Source organism: Fukomys damarensis, unplaced genomic scaffold (assembly GCF_012274545.1).
Source record: "Fukomys damarensis isolate Sample0158 unplaced genomic scaffold, DMR_v1.0_HiC HiC_scaffold_1, whole genome shotgun sequence".
In the NCBI taxonomy this organism is placed as follows: Eukaryota; Metazoa; Chordata; class Mammalia; order Rodentia; family Bathyergidae; genus Fukomys; species Fukomys damarensis.
The window spans coordinates 68,534,378-68,556,099 of NW_022900913.1; the positions used below are offsets into that span (position 1 = coordinate 68,534,378).

General features: G+C 55.2%; 2 protein-coding genes, 1 long non-coding RNA gene and 1 pseudogene across 3 annotated transcripts in view; 3 read left to right on the top strand and 1 right to left on the bottom strand.

Moving 5' to 3' along the window:
- Positions 1 to 2,233, bottom strand: part of Mmrn2 (multimerin 2) — a 12,091-nt gene extending 9,858 nt beyond the window's left edge. Inside the window, exon 1 of the mRNA XM_033761756.1 lies at positions 1,992 to 2,233. Within this exon, the coding sequence (XP_033617647.1) occupies positions 1,992 to 2,155 (164 nt within the window). The 5' untranslated portion in view covers positions 2,156 to 2,233. The remainder of the gene's footprint in view (positions 1 to 1,991) is intronic.
- Positions 2,234 to 3,616: 1,383 nt separating this feature from the next.
- Sncg (synuclein gamma) lies at positions 3,617 to 7,125 on the top strand. Its single transcript, XM_010622580.3, has 5 exons — positions 3,617 to 3,840; positions 4,464 to 4,505; positions 4,700 to 4,827; positions 6,608 to 6,676; positions 6,882 to 7,125. Exons 1-5 carry the CDS (start codon positions 3,720 to 3,722, stop codon positions 6,900 to 6,902), a joined length of 381 nt encoding a protein of 126 aa, XP_010620882.1. The 5' UTR covers positions 3,617 to 3,719; the 3' UTR covers positions 6,903 to 7,125.
- Positions 7,126 to 10,720: 3,595 nt separating this feature from the next.
- Positions 10,721 to 11,607, top strand: LOC104861202. Its single transcript, XR_779931.1, has 3 exons — positions 10,721 to 10,848; positions 11,256 to 11,303; positions 11,434 to 11,607. It is a non-coding gene; the product is annotated as an uncharacterized LOC104861202 (long non-coding RNA).
- A 4,139-nt stretch (positions 11,608 to 15,746) lies between these two features.
- LOC104861261 lies at positions 15,747 to 17,398 on the top strand (annotated as a pseudogene).
- Positions 17,399 to 21,722: the final 4,324 nt, after the last annotated feature.

The following is a 21,722-nucleotide window of genomic DNA, read 5'->3' on the forward strand; positions in this document are numbered from 1 at the left end:
CTGGGGAGCCCCCTTCTCCAAGGGTCTGTGGAGGGTCAGGCGGGACCTGGGGTGTGTACGGGGTGCTCGGGCCTGCTCCCCACCCTGAACGGGGGCCCCAGCTCTCCCGCCCGCCCTCTCTGGACCCCGTGACTTTGAGCAGGGCCCTGCCCACTCCTGGAAACACGGAGAAGCTGCGGTCCTGGGGACAGGCTGCGGGCGGCAGAGTGGCTGGGAGGGGCGGATAATGGATGTGGTGCCCCCCCCCGCTAGGGGAGCACTTAGTGCCCAGGCCCGGGCTGAGACCTCCCAGGAAGGGACAGAAGCCCCGCTGGCCTCGCTCTGGAGCCCTGAATCTGTCCAGCAGCATGACCACCGGTCGGGGAGATGCTTGAAGGGCTTTGTCCCAGAAAGAATGAGCCCGGGCTCCGAGTGTGGCACGGGGAGCCGGGCTGTGGCCCGCGTGAGGGGACAGGGGCCTGGGGTACAGCCTGAGCACTCTGCTGCAGACAGCCGGACCCCTGCCCCTGGGAGAAGCCCGATGCTGGCGCCCGGCCGCCCTGCCACAGGGAGCAGCCCTCGTGTTCTAGCTCCTTGGTTAGGTTAGAGGATACTTGGGGCTTGCAGCCTGGCAGATATGGGGCCTGTCTCTGACACGTCAGGGCCGGGCCCTGGGGGACAGCACTGCAGACATCGGTGCCCTGGGCCTGGGAGCAAACCTTCTCAAGGCTCCGCCCAGCACAGGTCCGCACAGCTGTGTGAACAGGGCCCTGGCTCCCGGCCTCCTCCCAGGGGCTCCCCAGGGCTGAAGAGGCAGCTGGCCATGCCTGGCCAGAGGGGACTCTGGGCATCAGGCACGGAGTCGCTCTGTTCAGGGTTGTCAGGGGAAAGGGGGGCTGGGCCCGCAGTGTCCTCCCTTGGAGTCGCAGGCCAGCGCTTCCTGCTCACCTCCGCCTCCTTCCCAGGAGCAGGGAAGCCTCCATCCTGGAAGCGGTTCCTTCCCTTCTCGCTCCCTCCGGATGCTTCCCCCTGCCCCGTGGGTCTTCAGCTTCCGCAGGTGGGAAGGGGACCAGCCTGTTGCGAGTACTGGGGGCCACACAATCCCATCCCAGACAAGCCAGTGGGTGGGTGGGAGGAAGAGGGGGGCTGTCCTGTCCCCCCATCCAGATGAGCATAGAACCGAGGGCCCTGGGAGCGCAGGCTGCGTGCTGGGTCCTGAAATCAGGTCTAGGAGTCTGGGCTTCCCAGCAAGGTTTGCTACATCTCCAGCCTAGAGAACCAAGGGTAGCCCAGAGCAGAACCCAGGGTGGTGTTTCCCCACATACCATCCCCTCCCTCACTCCTGTGAGTCTCTGGGAGCTGACCCTTGCTCTCTGGATCCCAGAGAGAAACAGCGTCGGGTCCCTTCAGCTGTGTGACCTGGGGTCAGTTGCTCAGCCTCTCTGAGCCTCTGGCTCCTCCTCTGTGAGGAGTTGCTGGGGAGACTCCCTCATACCAAAGTTGGCTGCATGCCTGGCCTGGCAATGGCACCTGCTGCTCTGATTGTAGGGGGCTGGAGAGGAGGCTCTGGGCTCCTCCAACCTTGGGGACGCCCTCCTGAGTCCTCCCAGCCAGAGAGGCTCTGGCCCTGCACAGAGAGAATGTTGGCTGTGGGAGCACCTGCCCATTTCCAGCAGGGCTGTGTCTCAAATCCCTGGGTGCCCACACCCAAGCCCTGTCCCCAGGACTTTTGCCCCCAAGCCTTGGGTGATTTCCTTAGAGAGGAATGGGGCCTCCCAGCTGGAGTTTGAGGGAACCAGGGTCCCAGGGATCCACTCTGGATGCACATGGGGAAGCCGGCCCCCTACCCCTGATCCAGAGTTCCCTGTCCCTCTTGGTGCCCAATCCAGGCCTTAAAGTGCCCCCAATGCCCTGGTCCAGTGCCACATATCACTGCTGGATCCAGGACAGGCAGTACTGGCCCATTCCACAGATGCTGCCCAGGATCTATGCCCAGGCCCAGCCCTCCTTACCTTCTTCCGGGTCCCCTGATACCATCCTCAACCTTGGCTCCCAGGACTACCAGAGGCCTGGGTCTCTGGGGATCAGAGAAGCTGCTGTCAGGAGCTTGAGCCCTGATTCCCAGCACCCCCCAGCCCAGGGGGCCCCCAAGGCTGATCAGCAGAGTCAGGATCATCTCTGTGGCCAGGCAAGCGTAGGCAGCAAGTGACTCCAGGACTGCCAGTGACGTGGTCTTCAAGTCAAATCACAGAAGGAAAAGAAAACACGGGGACAACAAAGAGAGGAAGTGGCTGGGGCCAGCCCCGCTCTGTGGGTCTCGTCCGGCCCCCCTTATCCCCTGCCTGGTCCCCACAGAGGCCGCCAACCACGTGTGCTGGTTCCTGTGCCCCTGGACACTGTGGGTATGGAGGACACAGGGGTGGCCCTGCAAACCATCCCCTTGGGAATCTGTCCTGGGGGCATCCAGGAAATACACAGGAATGGCAGGAAGTGGTTCCTTGGTTTCAGGATATTATAGACAGTTAAGTTAGGTAGAAATATGTGGGAAGTCAGGCAGGGCTAAGCCCTCAAGGGAATCAGTGCAGAAGATGAGAGCACATTATGACTGTGGCTAGAGGCACATTCACTGAAGGACCAGCCTCAAGGTAACGATGGACGGACTAGGCCTACATTCCTCCCCAAGGGATAAACAGAATGCTATGGTCCAATAAGCCTAGAATGGCATCAGTCACCCAGGACCTCCTGACTCATCTTTTCCAAAAAATGGTCCTTGTTCTTTCCATGCACACCTTCTACATGACCTTCTTCCCTGCCGGATCACTGTTACCTAAACAGCTGTTCTGTAATCTTATTGGTTGATTACAGTTTTGTCCCACTTTGTGCCTACTTTGAGATTCTCTGTAAAACTTCCTCTGAGAAGTGGGCTCATTGGCAACCCACTTTTGGGTCACCTCCTGCCTCTTAGGAGCTCTCTCTCTCAATAAACATCTCCCACTCTTAAACCTCTGTTCTTTAGAATTCATTCTTCACTTTTAGGGAACACAAACTCGGCATATCTGACCTCTAGCATGTTGGGAGTTATGCTATCTCCCTCCCCCCTTTGGAAGTCCTATATCAAGGGAACCTGCTGCCCACTCCCACTGGTAGCCAGGAAGTGGGGGGGACTCATGGCGCTGCCTCAGCACCCTTTTCTTTGTGGCTCCCGGGAAGATGCTCAGAGAAGGCAAGGAGCCCTCCAGGATCACACAGCCAGCAGCCAGAGTACAGGTCACGGGGAGGCCTTTTCGTGGCCAGCCCTGCTACTCAAAAGGTCAGTCTGGAGCCCGGGCTCAGGTGGGGCAGTCACTCCTGGACCCAGCCCCGGCCTTACCCGGGGTGCTGGGCATCAGCCATGGCCCCTGTCCTCTTTGTGCACAGGCCGTGGTCAACCTGGGCTGGATGAGGGCATGAATCAGGATGTTTGCAGGCCCCCAGACCCTCCTGGGGGACAGGGCAGGAGGGCAGGGGTGACCCTGCAGGGGCCTGGCCCTGCTCTCTGCTGTGTCTGCCTGGAGACGCCTCCCTGGCCGCCCCACCCCCACTGCCCGGCTGGCTTGGGCTCCCGCCAGCAGCCACAGCATCAATATTTCATCTGCGTCAATAAGAGGCAGTGCCGGGCGGTGGGGACCGGGCTGTGGCCGCACTCGAGCCAGCTCCAGCCCACAGCCGAGAGAGCCGTTGTCTCCATCCTCACCTCCACCATGGATGTCTTCAAGAAGGGTTTCTCCATCGCCAAGGAGGGCGTGGTGGGCGCTGTGGAAAAGACCAAGCAGGGGGTGACGGAGGCAGCTGAGAAGACGAAGGAGGGGGTCATGTATGTGGGTGAGTGCGGATGGTGGGGCAGGGCAGGGTGGCGGCCAGGACAGGTGCCCGTGACCTTCGATCTGCCCTTCCTCCCAGCTGGCCGAGGTGCTGTGGCAGGGTGAGGACCTGGCCATCGAGGCGGGCTCCCCAGCCCTGAAGCATCCACTCCTCCAGCTGCCTCTCCGGTCTCTGGGACAGGGTCTCCATGCACCAGGAGACTCCTCAGACCTCAGCCTGGCTGCCACCTGTCTGTGCACAAACACACTCACCCTGAGCTGGGTCCTGAGCTAGGCCCCAAAGCTGAGAGCAGCTGCAGGTGTCCCTGCCCCAAGGAAAGGATGCAGGGCAGACCAAGCTGGTGACTCAGCTGCATCTGCTGCCGCTTCTGAGGCCCTGGCCACACCCAGCCAAGGTCTGGGCTCTTGGACCCTGCAGTGTCCCTGGGCTCCTTTGTCCCCCATCCTGTCCTGTCTCCTTCTCATCCTTCTCTTCCTCTGGACACAGCAGGAAGTGGCCCATTGATAGGGCTGCCAGACCCCAGACTGTCCCCACCCCTCTGCCCTATCCTGGCCACCTGCCCTATGGTGTCTGCCCAGAACCTGGGATGCAGGCCTGGACTGATGCCTCCATTTCCCCTCAAGGAGCCAAGACCAAGGAGAACGTGGTGCAGAGCGTGACCTCAGGTGAGGGGACCCTGGACCAGGCAATGAGGTGGAGTGGGGGCCAAAGTGCCTGCATCCAAGCCTAGGTCCTCACTACAGCTGGGGTCCTGCTGGGTTTGTGCCTCCCATTCCTAGATAGGGGCAGGGAAGGGGCTTGGAAAGGAAAGGCTGGGGTGCTGCTAGGGCGATACCAGTGTCCTCTGGTGCTCCCTCAGTGGCCGAGAAGACTAAAGAACAGGCCAATGCCGTGAGTGAGGCTGTGGTCACCAGCGTCAACACTGTGGCCAACAAGACCGTGGAGGAAGCGGAGAACATTGTGGTCACTGCTGGAGTGGTGCGCAAGGTGAGCCTGGTCTCCAGATGTCTTTGGGCCTGAGGGGCGGCTGGGGGATGGGTCACTTCTGTGGGACATGCCTAGGACAGTGTCCACTGGCCCTCACCTCATATTTCCTGCAGTGGGGAGCAGGGCTCATTTTATAGACAGGGAAGGTGAGGCCAGACCATGCCCGCCCCTTGGCTCTCAGCACTAGGAGAGGCCACAATGCATGAGTATGCACAGGGCTCTACTGGTGACAGCAGCCACAGAGCCAACACCCACCTGCCCAGGGGCCAGCCTTGCCCAGCCTCGCCCAGCTGGGTCATTAGGAGCAGTGGGGGAGCAGCGCCCCCTGGTGGTGGAGGGCAGCGAGGCTTTCGACCACACCCTAGTTTTGGCCTTTGTGCGGGCATGCGTGCATGTGTGGGTATGTGCGCCTTGTGCATGGAGTTTGCATGTGTACTTTATGCAGGGTGTGTGTTCTCGCACATGTGCCTTATGCAGAGTGTGTGTTGTGATGTACACCCGAGTGCACACACGTATGTAGCCCAGCGGACAGTGCAGGGAGGAGATGGCCCCGTGTGAGCTGCCCAGATGCCTGAGTCTTTATGCTCATTGATTCATGTAATCAGCACAGACGTCTCATGAGTGGAGTGTGGAATCTGAGGCCTGAAAGATGAAGTAATAGGAAGGTTGCTTAGCAAGTCCATGCGGGCGTGGTGCCCCCGGCCTGGAGCATGCAGGTCCCAGGTCCCACAGCTGATATGGGCTGCCCTGCTCTAGCAAGGCTGGGAAGGGTTCCACTCTGCCTGCTTTGGGGGCTGCACAGGAAGCTGCTTCCAGGGCCCCCAAGATGAGTCCTTGTGTTGGAGGGGGCATCTGCTCCCCGTCCTCATCCCAGCCCTGCCCTGCCCAGCCATGTGGCCCTGGGAAGTGGTGTCACCTCTCTGGGTCTTGGTGTGTGTCTCGCTGGGCTGTGGAATGCAGTAGGGAAGGGAGCCCCAGGAAGTGGCTCTACCTGGCTCCATGTCCATGTGTGCCAGGAGCCCAGGCCCTGGGGGATAGTTCCTGGGGGAGGTGCCAGGCAGCCCCACATTGATCCTGAAGAACAGATAAGCCCTCAGAGGTGCCTCAGGGGACACCACTCCGTGACACCCAGGCCCAGTCCCACAATGCCCCAGTGGACTGAGTACCCATGCCTGGGGTTTCTTGCTCTGGCCTGGGGGCAGCAGGATGAGCAGGTGGTCATTTGCCCTTTACCCAGGGACCCTAGCCCCCCTGGCCAGCTCTGTGCCCTTTCATGCCCCCTCCATGACCCAGGGGCAGGATGACCCCACAGTAGCTCAGCATTCGGGGTGGAGACCAGGGTCTGGGCTAATCATCAGGCTGACCTTGATCCCTGCTGGCATGACCACCCAGGCAAGAGGTGTCAGGCTGGCATGTAGGGGGACAGGAGATGGAAGAGGGTCCCTGTGCCTGGGAACCAGAGAGTGCCGGAGCAAGCTGGCCTGCTGCTAACAGCCCTCTTTCGCCTCAGGGTCCCCATGAACAACTAGGACATAGCCCTCCTCCTAGGGCTGGAGGGACAGTTGGGACAAAGGTGTGCACTTGTGTGATTCACAAACCTCTGCCATCCCAGCCCTACCCTACCCTCACCCCAAGTGTCCTCATCAAGGGACTCAACCAGGGGTACCCAGGACCTGGGGTCAGCTTGGTGGGAGCTGAGTCCCAGGCAACCCAGATGACCTCTCTCAGAGAAGCCCCAGATGACTTCCCTCAAATCTCAGGCCCCCTTGTTCCCCTGCAGGAGGACTTGGATCAACCTGTCCCTGCCCAGGAGGACCAGGCAGCTGCAGAGGAAGGAGCAGCTGAGGAGGTAGGAGTGGCCTGGGCAGGGCCCCTGCTGCGAGCCTCCACTTCCCCTGGGTTGTAGGACCTGTTGGGAGCCGCTGATCTTCCGCTGCCCCCACAGGGACTGTGGGAGAAGTGACCCCCGGCCTGGTGAGACCCCTATGAGGGACCCTGAGGCAGCCACTCGGACTGCGGTGTGGAGCCCAGTGTGAGTCTCTCTCTCTCTCCAGGCCAAGAGTGAGGGAAACTAGACAGCTGCTGTGGGCCCCGCAGGCCCGAGGATGTCCCTCCGCCTTGGACCTGTTCTCTCTCATCTCCAGGGGAGCCTCTGCCCCCATGGCCACCATGTGCCACCACTGTGTCACCTCCTGCCTTCAGCCCCTTTGTCCACTAGTCCTTCTAACCCTACAGGTCAAATGCTGCTGTGAATTCTTTTTTCTTTTTAAAATGATTTCAAATAAACCATGCACCTCTCCCCAGCTCTGTCTCCTCTCCTCTCTGCTGCGTCAGTATCCATGAAGCCCCTGTGCCCTGCCCAAGGACTAGTGACACTATGGGGACATACTGGGTGCTTCTGGGACCCAAACCTCCCACAGCCTACCTCCCACTGCCCTGAGCTTGGTGGACCCAGAAACACAGCAAGGGACCCAAGGGCAGCAGAGGAGGGTGACCTGGGCACATTGTGAGCCCCAGTGTCCTAGGGGAGCAGGGATATCCACATCCCCTCCCTTGGCAGCCTGTAACTTTCAAAGATGGTGAGGTCTAGCCAGACACAGCCGTGCATGCCTATAATTCCAGCTTTCCAGGAGGCTGAGGCAGGAGGATTATAAATTCAAGGCCCATCTTGGCAATTTAGCAACTCAGGGAAACCTCGTCTAAAAAAGAAAAAGCTGAGTATGGTGGTGCCCTGTAATCCCAGCATTTGGGAACCCGGGGCAGGAGGATTGCATCAAGGCTGGCCTGGACTACATAGTGAGACCTCGGCTCATAAATACATAAGTAATGGTGGTGAGGTCTAAACCCAGGGTGAGGATGTATGGAGTCTGTCCCTGAAGACACACAAGGTGACCCCCTGTCTTTCTATCTGCCCCCAGGGGGCAGGGCTTCCCCTCCTGTCCTAAAGCTGCCAGCTGTCATTAAACTGCAACCTCGCAGCCACGTTGGGAAGGGGATGATGGAAGTGAACCTCTCCAGGCCAGGGTGTCCTGGCACTGCGCTGTGTTCCCATACTCGACCTCCCACAAACCGGTCAGGAGGAGCTGGGTGATCCCTGGTTCTCTGGGTAGGGGCCCAAGTTTTCCTTGGACCAGAGAGGTTAGGCCAATTGCCTGGGGCGCACAGCTGGGTAGCTGGGGACCAGGCACAGTTCAGGCACATCCAGGCGGCTTGGTTGCAGAGCCACCAGTGAGTCACTCCCACAGGCCTCTGTCTGGCTCCAGGTTCAAGTGCAGACTCCACACCAGGCTACTCAGTGCCCACCCAGGGCCACTTGCACTGGACTCAGAATCCTGCTGTCTGGGGACCTCGACACCTACCACATCTACCTGGAGCCCAGAGCTTGGAAGCAATTCTCCAGGGTCTCCGGCCGGGGTGTCCGGACTCCAGACAGGTCCGTCCACACCACCTCCCCTGCTCTGGGGAGTGGGGGCCCAGGGCAGCCATGCCAGGTGGATTCCTGGGCACACGGCCAGGGCCATCCACTGCTGGGAGGCAGGAAGGAGCGGGTGCTGCTCCTGCAAAGTGGGGGTGCTCAGGCAGGCAGGGAAGGTCCTGCTCTCACCTACATGTGCATAGGAGCGGGAGCTGCTGCAGCCTGGGGTGCCTGACAGAACATGAGGGGAGCAGGGTCTCCTTGGGGTACTGTGGGGCACCAGATGGGGCCCTGGGAACAGGCTTCCCCGGGCTCAGTGCCCTGCCTCAGCTGCGGGAGTCTGCAAGGGCCCCTCTGCTTCTGCTCTACACTCACTCTCTGGACACACGCATGTACACACACGCAAGACCTGTCTTAGCCTCCATCCCTCCCACAAAGTTGCTCCCACCCAAGGGCACCTGCAGGGTTCTTTGTCTTTAAACCCCACTTGCCGCGCCCCCACCACTCTACCCTGCCTCCTGCAGGGCTCTCTGCCCGTGTCAGGCATGTGACCCCTCAAAATCCTTAACAGCTGGACATTGTTGCACACCTGTACTCCCAGCACTCGAGAGGCCGAGTCAGCAAGATCACCGCAAGTTCGAAGCCAGCCTGCCTTACATAGAGACCCTGTCTCAAAAACCCAAACTAAAACAAATAAACAAAAAGCCCCAAAACAAAGCCTCCAGCTTCACCTGCTTTTAGTTGACCTGAAAATCATGAAGTTTGGAGATCCCACCACACAGCAATGTATGACTAGCCCCCCGCAAGTTTGCTGCAGGTGACATTTGTCGTGTGGGCTCCGAGGATGACAGTTGCCTGGGTCACTCCTCAGGGACTTGAAGGCCCCTCGTGCTGCGACTAAAGCAGGATGAAGAGCCAGGCCCCTGGGCCTCCACAGTGTGTCCGCGCCCTCTGCTACCCTAATCTCGGTCAGACTTTAACTCTGTGTGTAGACACCTTAGTCACCCGAGGAATGTTTGTCTGGAGTGGTGATACAGCCCGGTCTGCCCTCTGCTTACCCAATCCCAAACCCAGCAAGACGCCAAGATAAGAATTAGGACGTTTTTGAGGTCTACAGGGCATCACGACCTTGTGCTGTGTGTGTACCACAACCGGCTTTCACAACGGTGGTTCCAGACCACTGGAGAGGTGATGGAAAGTCTCAGGCCTGGGTCCTGTCCTAACCTTGCCCTCTTCCTCCTCCCTCCCCCAAAGACCGAGGAGCTTGAAATTTAGGAGGAATTCAGATGGGGTTTGTTTGTTTGTTTGTTTTTTCTTTTTGAGACAGGATCTCACACAGTTCAAGCTGGCCTTGAATACACTATGTAGCCCAGTCTGGTGTCCGACTTGTGATTCTCCTGCCTCAGCCTCCTGAGTGCTGGGATCATAGGCATGCACTACCACACCTGGCTTCCTTGCAGAATAATTCTTTTTTCCTTGTTCAAATCTCTTATCCTCCATCCGCAAGGACCCTCGTCCAAGTGAACAAATCAACTGAAGCCCCGAAACCATTTCCCCTCACAAGGCACATCGGAAACTGTGCTGGTGAGCTCACAGCAAGGTCAGGTGGAGAGGCTCATGGAGGGGCCGGGTCCCCGGGTCCCAGACCCCAGAGGTCTGGCCCCAGTGTCTGTCGCCTCCTTGGACTGGCCATCCCTCCACTTCCTTCCTGGGCCGGATGACAAGCAGCATCACCCTCTCTGGGAGAGTAAAGCAAACACCCGCAGCTTCCTGCCTGCCTGAGCAGTGCTTCCTCCCAACTGGTCAGGCACTGGTGGCCTCCGAGTGTCCCCTTCCCCAGTGTGGCACAGGACAGCACCTTCCTTTCTGCTTCCCGCTCTGGGCTGTCATTTTCACCTGCTCCTGACAGTGTCCCCCTTCCCTGGGGGTCTTCACCCGACCTCCCTGTCTGTGTCCACAGGGTCCAGGGGGGGACAGGTGGTCTGTGGTCCCAGAGCCCGTCCCACGGTGTCAGAGTCCACCAACTCCACCCCCTCTCTGCCTCAGTCTCCTCTCTCGACCAGGTGATGCACAAACTGTACAAGTGGTTGTCACAAAGCATTTGGGCTGTGCCTACTGTGGCAGCTGCTATCAGTGTCACCTGCGGCCTTGATTCCTGAGCGAGTGGGGACCCTCAGGGGTGAGGAGGAAGGAGCTGGGCCCCCAGGGGACAGAGGTGTGGGAACTCTCTCCTGCCCCTCAGCACTTTCTGGGAGGCTGGCCCACAGCCGCGGCACTCCAGTCCCTCCTGGGACCCTGGCTCGGGCCACACCTCCCCACAGTGGGCCCCCAGGGGTCTGCACTGTTGCCAGCTCCCCCTGGCCCCCAGCAGTGCCCTGGGCAGGGCCTGCCATGGGTCAGCCCATGTCCTGGAACCTCCCTCAGCCCCCCCACGGGGCGGGCCAGCCTGGAGGCCTTGAAAACCTGAGCTGTGCTTGGGTCTGCACCGTGGTCCACAGGATCCGGCTTCACTACAGCTGTCCTAGGCACCCACAAACCTCCCAGTGCCATGGCCAGCAAGGGCTTGAAGGACCTGAAGCAGCAGGTGGAGGGGACGGGCCAGGAAGGTGAGTGGGGTGCCCTCCCCTGGCATGACCCGCATGCACCTCCTGGATGCTCAGAGAGGGGCCCTTGTGGGTCTGCACACCAAGCTGGAGACTCCAGCGACACCCGACCATACCAGTAGCAAGGGGTGATAGGCCAGCGGAGGTGAGGGACAGCGGTGCACCAGGAGTCCCAGACGCTGCCAGAGCCCATTGGTAGGGGAGTGCCGGTAGGAAGGGCCCCACCTGGTCCCCAGTGGCTCCATCAGGGCCCTGAGGGGAAGGCGAAGATCCCTGGAGCTCAGGCAGCAGGGACAGGGATTTCACCCCAATTGCTTCCGTCCCTTGGGTTGGAGGGGGCAGGGGTGGGGCTGTGGTCAGCAAGGGCTCCCTAGTGACTCACAGGGATCTCGTTGCCCCTCTCTTGACAGGTGCCGCTGCAGGCCAGTCAGTGGACCCCCCCGAGGCTGCACAGAAAGGTCTAGGGGCTGCAGGGAGGAGGAGGGTCCTCTGCAGCGGTGCCTCCTGGGGAGGGAGCCGCCCCACCCCTGCCAAGTGCAGGACAGCCAGCAACAGCGCTGTCCTTACGCATCGCCCCTGCCTCCCCAGGAGCTGAGAAGCCCCAGGAAGCCACCGACAAGGCTGCCAACCAAGGCTCTGATGGGGCCACGGGGAAGAAGTTCAGCCACCAGAAATGAGGCTGCCCCTCTCAGCCCTGTTCATGGAACTGGGCCCTGATGCCCCATAGGCAGCTCCCTCCTGGTCTGCCCTTCCCCAATAAAGCGCAGCATCTCTACCTTGTACCTGCTTTTTCCCCACGTGAAGCACAGGCCCACACAAGGGGCCGGCACCCACATCCAGTCTCAGCCTCCTCCATGCAGTGCCCAGGCCGCCGTCCTCCACCCCTCCTAGGACGGGTTCTCACCCAGCAGGATCCTCTGGAGATGGTGCCCTGGAAATTCCTCCACACCCCCCGCCCTGGGGGTGGGAGCATTGCTCAGACCTCAGCTGACTGGGGCAGGCCTGGAAGACTGTGGGGGTCAGTGAGCTCACGCCAGATGCGCCCCTCTTGGGTCTGGGCCTGTGTGGCTTGGAGCTCCAGTGGTACAGGGTGCATGTGCAGCAGACCTCTTGCTTCTGGGGTCCCCTCTCTTGGGCAGACCCCTAACTTCAGGCTAGGATGACTACCTAGGGACGGCGACCACACCACCCAGCATCTATGTCTGCGGGTGACCATGGTCTTGGGCAGCCCCCGATGGTGACTCAGGCAACTTCTGATGGGGCAGCCTGGGGACCAGATCCCTCCGCTTGCCTGCTCCAAGTCTCATGTTGTTCTCCCCCACAATGCCTTGGCGTGCACCCCCCCGGACCTCTGTCCCTTCTCTCAGCTCTGGGGGATATGGAGGAAACCACTCTCTCCGCTTGCCTGCTCCAAGTCTCATGTTGTTCTCCCCCACAATGCCTTGGCGTGCACCCCCCCCCGGACCTCTGTCCCTTCTCTCAGCTCTGGGGGATATGGAGGAAACCACTGCAAGCTGAGAACTGCACACCCTTGGCTGGCGACACCTGAGATCCATGTGGAGTGACCCAAAAGAAGCTCCCCATAAGCCTACAAAATGAGTTGATGTCTCCTTGGACTCAAGGGAGACCTGGGGCATCTGGGGGCATGCAGTGTCTGCAGCACCCTTCCCCTGCCTACCTGACTCAGGTGAATTCCAGTGAGCCTGCTGCACTGGTTGTGTGGGGGTGTTGAGTGAACTCCCATGTGCAGGTGAAACCCAGCCTTGGCCTGGGAAGGAAGGTGGGCCTTAGGGGCAGGGGCTTGGAGGAAGGGTTATGGTGATCTAAAAAGAAGACAAGGAGGAAAGCAGCCCCTTCTCTTGCCATGGATCTGTTTCCATGACTGGAAGTGATTCCTGGTTCTGTGGCACTGCTATGACCATGGGGGACCAGGACAACCACAGGGGGTGACTCCCCAAAGGGGTGCATGTGAGAAGCCATCCTGGTCCTCTGCTGCAGGAGGGGACCTTGCACCAGGCCCTCTGTTGTTGCCAGGCCCAGCTTACCCCCGGCACCACCTCCCCTCCCCTCCCTCTCTTCCTGCCTGCCTGCCACTTCCGTCCCCTCTGCAACAGCCGGCTTTTCTGCCTGGAATGCTCTCTACACACCCTCCTCACTTGGCTGCACCCGGCTTGTCCTTGTCTTTCTGGTCTCAGCTTCTAACACAGACACACAGACACACATGTGCACACACACTGAATGGGTCAGGCTCCCAGGGATACCTTCAACACATCCCCACGTACTAGTTCCCCTCTTGTCCTTTTTTTTTAGACAGGGTCTCACTATGTAGCTCAGGCAGGCCTCAAACTCTCTGAGATCCTTCTAACTCAGCCTCCTGAGTGCTTGGATCACAGGAATGCAACACCAGGCCCACTCGGCAGCAAAGTAACTTTGAAATGACAGATCTGCTTTTGTTCTTTGTTTCTGCTTCCTCCAAGGCCCTTTCCTCTATAAAAACAACCTCTTTTGTGGGGATCATGAGAACACTTAACCATTTAATGGAGTAAAATGTTACCTGATTTTTTTTTTTTTTGGTACTAAGGATCAAACTGAGGACCTTGTATTTGAGAGGCAAGTGATGGAACCACTGAGCTAAATCCTCAGCCCAACCTGATTTTTGAGTACAAAATAAAGCCAATTAAGATCTTAAAAAAAGGGGCCGGGGATTAGGCTCAGCGTTTCGGTGGCCTGCCTAGCAAGCGCAAGGACCTGAGTTCGATCCCTGGTACCACACACACAAAAAAAACAAAACAAAACAACCCCCCGCAAAAAACAAAACAACTAAAAAAAAAGATCTTAGAAAAAGAAAAGATCTTCATAGTTGTAGTTCTGTCCTGATGTGACTGCTGCAAGATGGGTGGGGAGAGTTCCTTGAAATAAACCTCTCTGGCTCCTCCTTCCTGTGCCTCACCTGCCTTATTCAGTTAGTAGAGGAACCTTCCTCTACTAAGTATTTCTCTCTGCTTCTTTGAGGGACCACTGGTTCCCAGTCTGTGGCTCGAGTGATGACATCTTCTGTTTCTCTTTTTTTTTCTCTCTCTTTTAGCTGTATCCTTGTGGCTTTATGAAAACATGCAGTGATTATATTCTGCTCCTCAGTCTCCAGCCACATCTTTGTTTTTGTCTCAGATCTGCAGATGCTCAAAGTTTGCAGCCATTCCTGGTCCAGGACAACATCCTCAGGCTCTTGCTTGGTTACAACCTTCTGCAGACATGTTCTAGAGGGTGGAACACCGACAGATGAACTCATAGGGCCTCTGGGAGCCGAGCTGACCATTCCTCAGTCTCCAGCCACATCTTTGTTTTTGTCTCAGATCTGCAGATGCTCAAAGTTTGCAGCCATTCCTGGTCCAGGACAACATCCTCAGGCTCTTGCTTGGTTACAACCTTCTGCAGACATGTTCTAGAGGGTGGAACACCGACAGATGAACTCATAGGGCCTCTGGGAGCCGAGCTGACCATTTTGTAGCTGAGTAATGGGTCCATGGGGGTTCAGAATGTTCTTTTTTTTTTTTTTTTTTTGGTACTGGGGATTGAACTCAGCACCCTGTGCTTGTGAGATAGGCGTGGTGCCATTGAGCTAAATCCTCGGCCCCATAATATTCTATTTTTATGTATGGCATTTTGTTTTTTAAAAGGTAATGCATTAAAAATAAAATTTTTACAAGTAGAGCTTATGTGAACAATATTGTCAATTACTCACTGTTTGGGTGGGACTGTTGATCTTGTTTAATAAAGGTTTCAGGAAGTCATTATTTTGGACTAAACTCCTCTATAGGCCAGGCTAAAACATAAAGGTGGTGTTGCTCATGCGAAGTTTCATGTCCCCAAGATGAAACAAAGCTGCTTATCTGACATGCCCAGAAACAGGACTGGAAACAGCCAGGTTCCCATGCAGGCCAGCTCCAATCTCGTGACCTCTAGTACTCTGCCCTCCTCCTACTCACTTGGACTAACGAGTTACTTCTGAGTGATTTTGCCTCCCGGTCCTGCCTGGCCAGGAAAGCAGCCTTGAAATTTACTTTTTGTTCTTTGTTTCTGCTTTCTTCCTTCTGGTCTGGAAACACCAGCCTTCTCTGGTCAGCTCGTTGGACCATTTATTCTATTTTGTGGAGTCAACTGCTGCCTGATTCTGGAATCAAAAATAAAGTTAATTATGATCACAAAACTAAATGTTTTTGCGTTCTCTGACAGCTTGTGGCTTTCACACTTTTACCCTGGCTGGGTTTGAAATCTGTAGATCACACTTGGTCCTAGAGAATCTCCCCAGTGTTGGGTTCTGCTTTCTGGCACAGGAAGTTCAGCAGCCCTTAGAGGTCCTGTGCCCCCTGGAATTGCCAATAAGTGATGTCCTAGTGTCACGGGTTTTCTTTGCTCTTGTTTTCTTTCTACTCGAGAGCCTGAGGCAGGAGGGTCCCTGAGAGTTGGAGGCAAGCCTGGAATATACAATGACATGATACCCTGTATTAAAATAATTAAAAATATAGTCAAATATTGTCCAGCATTATCACTTGTGGGTACATATCCAGATACTTGAATGGAATGTTTGGGAGTTTGTTTGCCCGTGTTCGTAGCAGCGTTGTTCAAGACAGCCAGAAGATGGAGGCAACCTAATTGAGTGGACAGAGGGGTGGAGGAACCAAGTGTGATCCATGAGGAACCATTGTCCAGCCTTAAAACATTCTACACTGAGGTAAGGCAGGGGAAGGAAAGACCAGTGGCCAACGAGGAGACTCCAAGAGGTAGGGAGAGGAGGGTCTCTTGGGGGACATGAGGAATGGGGCCCGCCCTGCTCCAGCGGGGCGCTCTGTGGCCTTGGTGTCTCCCCGCCGGTGGGGCCGCTCTAGGGAGGAGGCGAGAAGATGGCGGTCAACCCCAGTGCTGCCCACCCGCACGTGGAGATCTGGAAGATCAAGAAGCTCGGAAGAGCTTGGAAGCAGCCCGCAGCAATGATGGCACCAGCATGATATTATTGATCATTCCTCCCAAAGACCAGATTTCACAAGTGGCAAAAATGTTAGTTCAAGAAAATGAGTACTCGAGACAAGGTGTATTGGGAGGAAAGAGTTGCCGAGCTACCTCGAACAGTGGCGAGAGAGGGCAAGATGGACTCGGGTGAGGATTATATAGGGCGGTGCAGTGGGGAGAGTCAAGAATCGGTCTGGTTGTTGGGCAGGCAATGGGGCGCCAGGTGATTGGAAGGGGAGGATCCCATGTAGCAAGGTGGAGCAACAAGTTAGGTTTTGCTTCTCCTGAGGGGACAGGTTTCACTCCCCCGCCAAGTGGCTCATTTTCATAAAAGGGAACCATTTTAGTTTAGAGTGTAGGACTGTCAGGGCCATTTTGTCTGGTAGAGAACTCTATCAGTTAGCAGATGATTTTGGAACTACATCTAACATTAAGTCAAGAGCAAACTCCCTTTCAGTCTTGGGAGCCGTTACGTCTGTACACCAGAGACTCAAACTTAATAATAAAGTGCCTCCAAATGGTCTGGTAGTCTACTGTGGAACAACTGTAACAGAAGAAGGAAAGGAAAAGAAAGTCAAAATCGACTTTGAGCCTTTCAAACCAATGAATACGTCATTGTATTTGGGTGAGGACAAATTCCATGCAGAGGCTCTTAGGTACCACTTTCAGGTGACAGCAAGTTTGGCTTCATCGTAATAGATGGTGGCACTTTTCGGCCCACTCCAAGGAAATGCGAGAGAAGTCCTGCACAAATTCACTGTGGATCTTCCAGAGAAACGGTAGAGGAGGTCAGTCAGCCTTGCGTTTTTGCCCATTTAAGAATGGAAAAGCCACATAACTACGTTTGGAAAGTAGCAGAAGCTGTTGTACAGCTGTTTATTTCTGGTGACAGAGTGAATGCGGCTGGTCTTGTTTTAGCTGTATCAGCCGACTTTAAACCTGAACTAAGTCAATCTGATATGTCTGATCAGAGGTTGCAATCGAAAGTTTTGAAGTTAATCGATAGATCCTATGGTGGTGAAAATGGACTCAACCAAGCTACTGAGTTATCTACTGCAGTCCTCAAACATGAAATTCAGTCAAGAGAAGAAATTAATAGGATGATACTTTGATGAAATTAGCCAGGACACGGGCAAGTACTGTTTTGGAGTTGAAGATACACTAAAAGCTTTGGAAATGAGAGCTATAGAGATTCTAATAGTCTATGAAGATATGGATATAGTGAGATATTTTCTTCATTGCCAAGGCACAGAAGAGGAGAAAATTCTCCAACTTCAGAGCAAGAGAAGGAAAAATCTCATTTCACAGACCAAGAGACAGAAAGAACAGGAACATGAGCTGATCGAAAGCGTGCCCCTTTTGGAATGGTTTGCTAACAACTATAAAAAATTTGGAGCTACATTGGAAATTGTCACAGAAAAGTCACAGAAGGATCCCAATTTGTGAAAGGATTTGGTGGAATTGGAGGTATCTTGTGGTACCAAGTAAATTCCGGGGAATGGAATACTAAGGAGGAGATGATAAATTTTTTCACTTTGATGACTAGGTAGTCGACACGGGTCTGACAAAGCGTGCCTCACTCTCCAGCATCCAACCTGAGGAGCACACCTGGGTGCTGATCCCTGCCGTACAACTGGAACATTTCTACAACTTCATCTGTGAGCACTGGATACTGAGTAGAAAACCGAAACAACCAGCCCCAGCCCCACCCTTTGATTTGTTGTGGTGTCAGCACAGCAGCCTACAGCTGAGTTCCTAAATGCCACTTTGGACTAATTTAACAAAGAATCCCAGTTTTTACTTTTACTCCATGGTGAAATTGGTTGCTCTAGTATTTTATGAAAAAAATGATTTTTAACCATCATATATAGAAGCAAAAACACTTTAACTGCAAATGTTAATAGAAGTGCAATCATGCTGTTTTTTTTTTATTTTGATTGGAGAAAAATTAAATTGCTGCATTTTACTGTGACCCATTTACTTGGCATTCTCAGCTTAGGCTGCATACAAAGAAATATATGTGGTAAAATGTTGGAAACATTTCTCTCCCGGTCTCTTTAATGTTGAAAGGGTGAGCTAATAGCAAGCAAATTCCACTTCACTCCCTCACACCCCTCCCCAGACTGCCAGTTTCTATTGTTCTGTTTTGTTTTTTGAAACAGGGTCTCACTATGTAGTTCAGACTGATCTGGAACTCACTTTGTAGCCCAGGCTGGTCTCGAACTCACAGAGATCCTCCTGCCTCAGCCTCCCAAGTGTTGGGATACAGGCGCTCACCACCACGCCTGGCTGGACTGCCAGTTTCAAGGATGCAGCTGACTCATGAAGCATTGAGGTCAGTGCACTGTTTACTTCCACCTGTTTGGCAGACACATTTGTGCCCAGCGTTTGGGAGCCCTTTTCATCACTCACTTGCTTTAACGACGGTTCCCCTAATCTCACCCTACTAAGATGGATACGATGGATCTTCTGTGCCTTTGTTGAGATTGGGAGAAATAAAATGTGCAATTTAAGTGGAAGTAAAAAACAAAACAAAACAAAACACCAAAAACCAACAAAACATTCTACACCATGGTGAACCTTAAGGACATTATGCTAAGTGAAAAAGACTTATTACAAAAAGACAAATACTAGCTGGGCATGCTGGCCTTTGCAAGGCAGGCAAGAAAGTAAGTTTTTAAAAGTTTGATAAAAAGAAGAAACTTGTATATTCTCAAAGTTATTCTCCTAAGATGTTTATTAAGCTCTGGGAGAAAAACAGCAACATCAAAGTGAAGCAGCCGAGCAGAAACCTCCTCTACTGATGATCGTGCTCAAGGTCGCTAGGGCTGACACTCTTCAGATCCTGCCGCTGAGATGAGTAGACTGGATAAGTGCATAACTGAAGGGCAGTGCATAATTAAGGGCAGCGTCACTGCTGAGCAATCCTGCCAAAAATGCAGCACCTTGGGCCCCTCATGGACAAACACTGACAAAGCCAAAGCCAGAGCCAGCAACATGGACAATACTGATTTGGATGAGTTAAAACGTGTCAAGGTCAAGCCACATGTGGTGACACTTGCCTGTAGTTCCAGCACTCAGGAGGCTGAGTCAGGAAGATTGCCAGCCTGAACTCCATAGTAAGACTGTGTCTCAAAAAAAAAAAAATTAAACAAACAAACAGTATCAAGGTCATGGAAGAAAAGCAAGGGCTGGGGAACTGCATGTACAAGCCTAAGAAACTGTAGGAGGTGAAGAAGAAATGACTATTCATTACAGTATCTGATCATGAATGGGACTCTGAACCCACAAAAGACATTAGGTGCGGGACATGGTAGTGGATGCTTGTAATCTTAACACTTGAGAGACAGGAGGATCACAGTGAATTTGAAGCCAGCCTACAATGAGTTCAAGGCCAACCTGAACTACATAGTGAGACTGTCACACACACACACACACGCACACACACACACACACACACACACACACATGAAGACAAAATGTGTGAACTTTCAATCAGGACTTCAGTTTAGCTAACACATTCATGTTAATTAGATGGTTTCGGTTTATTTAAACTCATTATTTGACTAAATGGCTTAAATTCATTTATTTAAATTTATAAGTCTAGTTATTTAGTGAAATGAGTTGAGGTCCTCTCCTCCTGGGGGCTCTGCTGATGACCATGGAGACCCCTGCCACCCCCACCCCGAGTCTGCAGGCCTCACCCACCTTCAGGCCACTTTGGCTTCTGGTCTCCTGTTTCCTAAGCAGAACTTGATGAGCTAGGGATGAGCCTCTCTCTCCTCTTACCCTTGTTGCTCCATGGGGCTTTAAGGAGGAGACTTGGCATCTGTTCACTGCAGACAGGATGACCCTCCGGCCCCTGCCTACCCGAGGGTCACATCTATCACAGCTGCCGCTCCCCATGCCCAGTGGACAGTCCTTTCCTTAGGTTCTCAGAGTGTGGCCTCTAATGTCCACCCGGAGCCTGTGGGGCACTCTCAGGTACATGAAAGTCGATATGCTGGGCACATCTTTTGCGGTGACAGACGAGCCACATCTCCCGGAGTCTGGACCAGGGGACACTGTGGCCAGGGTCTGTGGGCATAGCACAGACTCGAGCTCAAGCTGGGAGTGATGGTGCACACCTGTAATCGCAGCACTCAGGAAGCTGAGGCCAGAGGATCGCCACAAGATTGAGGCCAGCCTGGGCTACATAGCAAGACCCTGTCTCAAAAACCCAAACCCAAACCCAAACCCAAACCCAAATGAAACAAAAATACAGAGAGCTCACATCTCTGAAGCAGAAGTAGGAGGAAGCATAGACAAAAAAGACTACACAAAACTTAAAAGAAACTTTTCAGTGCTGGGGATGGAACCCAGGGGCTCATGCAAGCTAGGCAGATAAGCCCCTACCCCTGAGCTACACTCCCAGCCTCAAATTCCTGTCCCCCCTTTTGTTTTGCAGTCTACAGATGGAACTCAGAACCTTGCACATGCCAGGAAAGGGCTCTACTTTGAGCTATGCACCCAGCCCTGAGCCATCACAAAACTTAACGTTTGTGACAGGAACAGCTCAGGTCACACAAGAAATCGTCAGGTTTCAGCCATGAGAGAGCCTACATACTTCACTACCTAAACAAACATTTTAACAAGGAATTAGTAATTGCTAAGTTGGCAAATTGCTACTTAAAAAGCTTGTCTCTGGACTTGATGATTGAACCCGCTGGTCCTGTGAGTGAGTAAGCCGGGTAAGTGGGCAAATTCCCCATGGAGAAGCAGCTGGCACCAGACCGGCCAGCACACTCCTGCCCAGGGGTTGGGGCTGGATCCGGCTTTCTGACTTGGACTGTCCCAGGGTGCTCAGGGGCATCTCTGAGGTGGGCGGAGGTGGCGATGGCGGAGGAGGCAGAGTTGCTCCCTTGGGCGTCGCCCGAGGTCAGCTCTGGGACCAGAATTTGCAGGTGCTTATGAGGCTCTGGCTGGAGGGCGTCTAGGTGCTGAGGTCCCCAGAAGAGGGTCACAGAGGGCCTGCCGGGGGTGGGGCACAGGCTGGGCTGGAGGAGAGGGAACTGGCTTAGCTGGGGCTCAGAACCAAGAGGGCCTGGAGCTGGGCCAGAGCACAGGTGTCTGTGGCCAGGGTCCAGTCCTGGGCCTTGTGGCTCTCCTGTCCCTTGGCCTTGTGCCCCCCAGGCACTGGGGGCCCGTGTCTCAGCCAAGGGCCAGGTGTGTGCTCACTGGGGCTCACTGGAGGGGCTGTGCTTAAGGGGGCCCGGGTCTCATGGGCAGAGTCAGCAGTGGCCGCAGGGTGTGGGTGGGCAGTTGTTGCCGGAGTCCTGTGGTGGGGCGGTCAGGCTGGTGAACTCCCAAGAGGGGCACTGTAGGCTGGGTGTCCAGCCAGGGTCTGGGGCTCTGCGTGAGCTCATGGCCCCTGCATGGCCCACATGGTCACGGGCACACACATCTGTGCAACGTGTGCAGGTGTCATGCATCCCTCAGAGGTGAAGCCTCCACCCACCTCTGCCTGAGGGGTCATGTGAGGTGTGGGGCTGGGACCGACAGCACCCTCTGGCCCAGGGAGGCTGGCTGGCCAAGGCTTGGGGCTCCCCATATCCCACAGGAACTCGGAGGCCCCTGCTCTGGCAGGTAAACATTAATTAGGCCCTGCCACACCCTTGAGGGCCGCTCTGGTAGAGGTGGGAGGCTGGCCTCCTGGGGACAGTGGCTCAGATCTCCACCCTGGCCTGGACCCCGAGGACAGGACCACAGAGGACCAGTGCTCCTGACTCCTGGCCTGGGGGGTCTCCCAGCCCTCTGCTCCAAAGAGTCCTAGACCCCACCGGCCCACCGTGTTGCACAGGCTCCCTCCACTGACGATGGGTGACACAGCT

Bases quoted from the DNA above. Each gene is read 5' to 3' on its own strand.
- Sncg (XM_010622580.3), top strand. From the start codon at position 3,720: ATGGATGTCTTCAAGAAGGGTTTCTCCATCGCCAAGGAGGGCGTGGTG. The intron at 4,506-4,699 runs GTGAGGGGACCC...GTGCTCCCTCAG, and splicing joins GGTGCAGAGCGTGACCTCAG to TGGCCGAGAAGACTAAAGAA. The intron at 6,677-6,881 runs GTAGGAGTGGCC...CTCTCTCTCCAG, and splicing joins AGGAAGGAGCAGCTGAGGAG to GCCAAGAGTGAGGGAAACTA.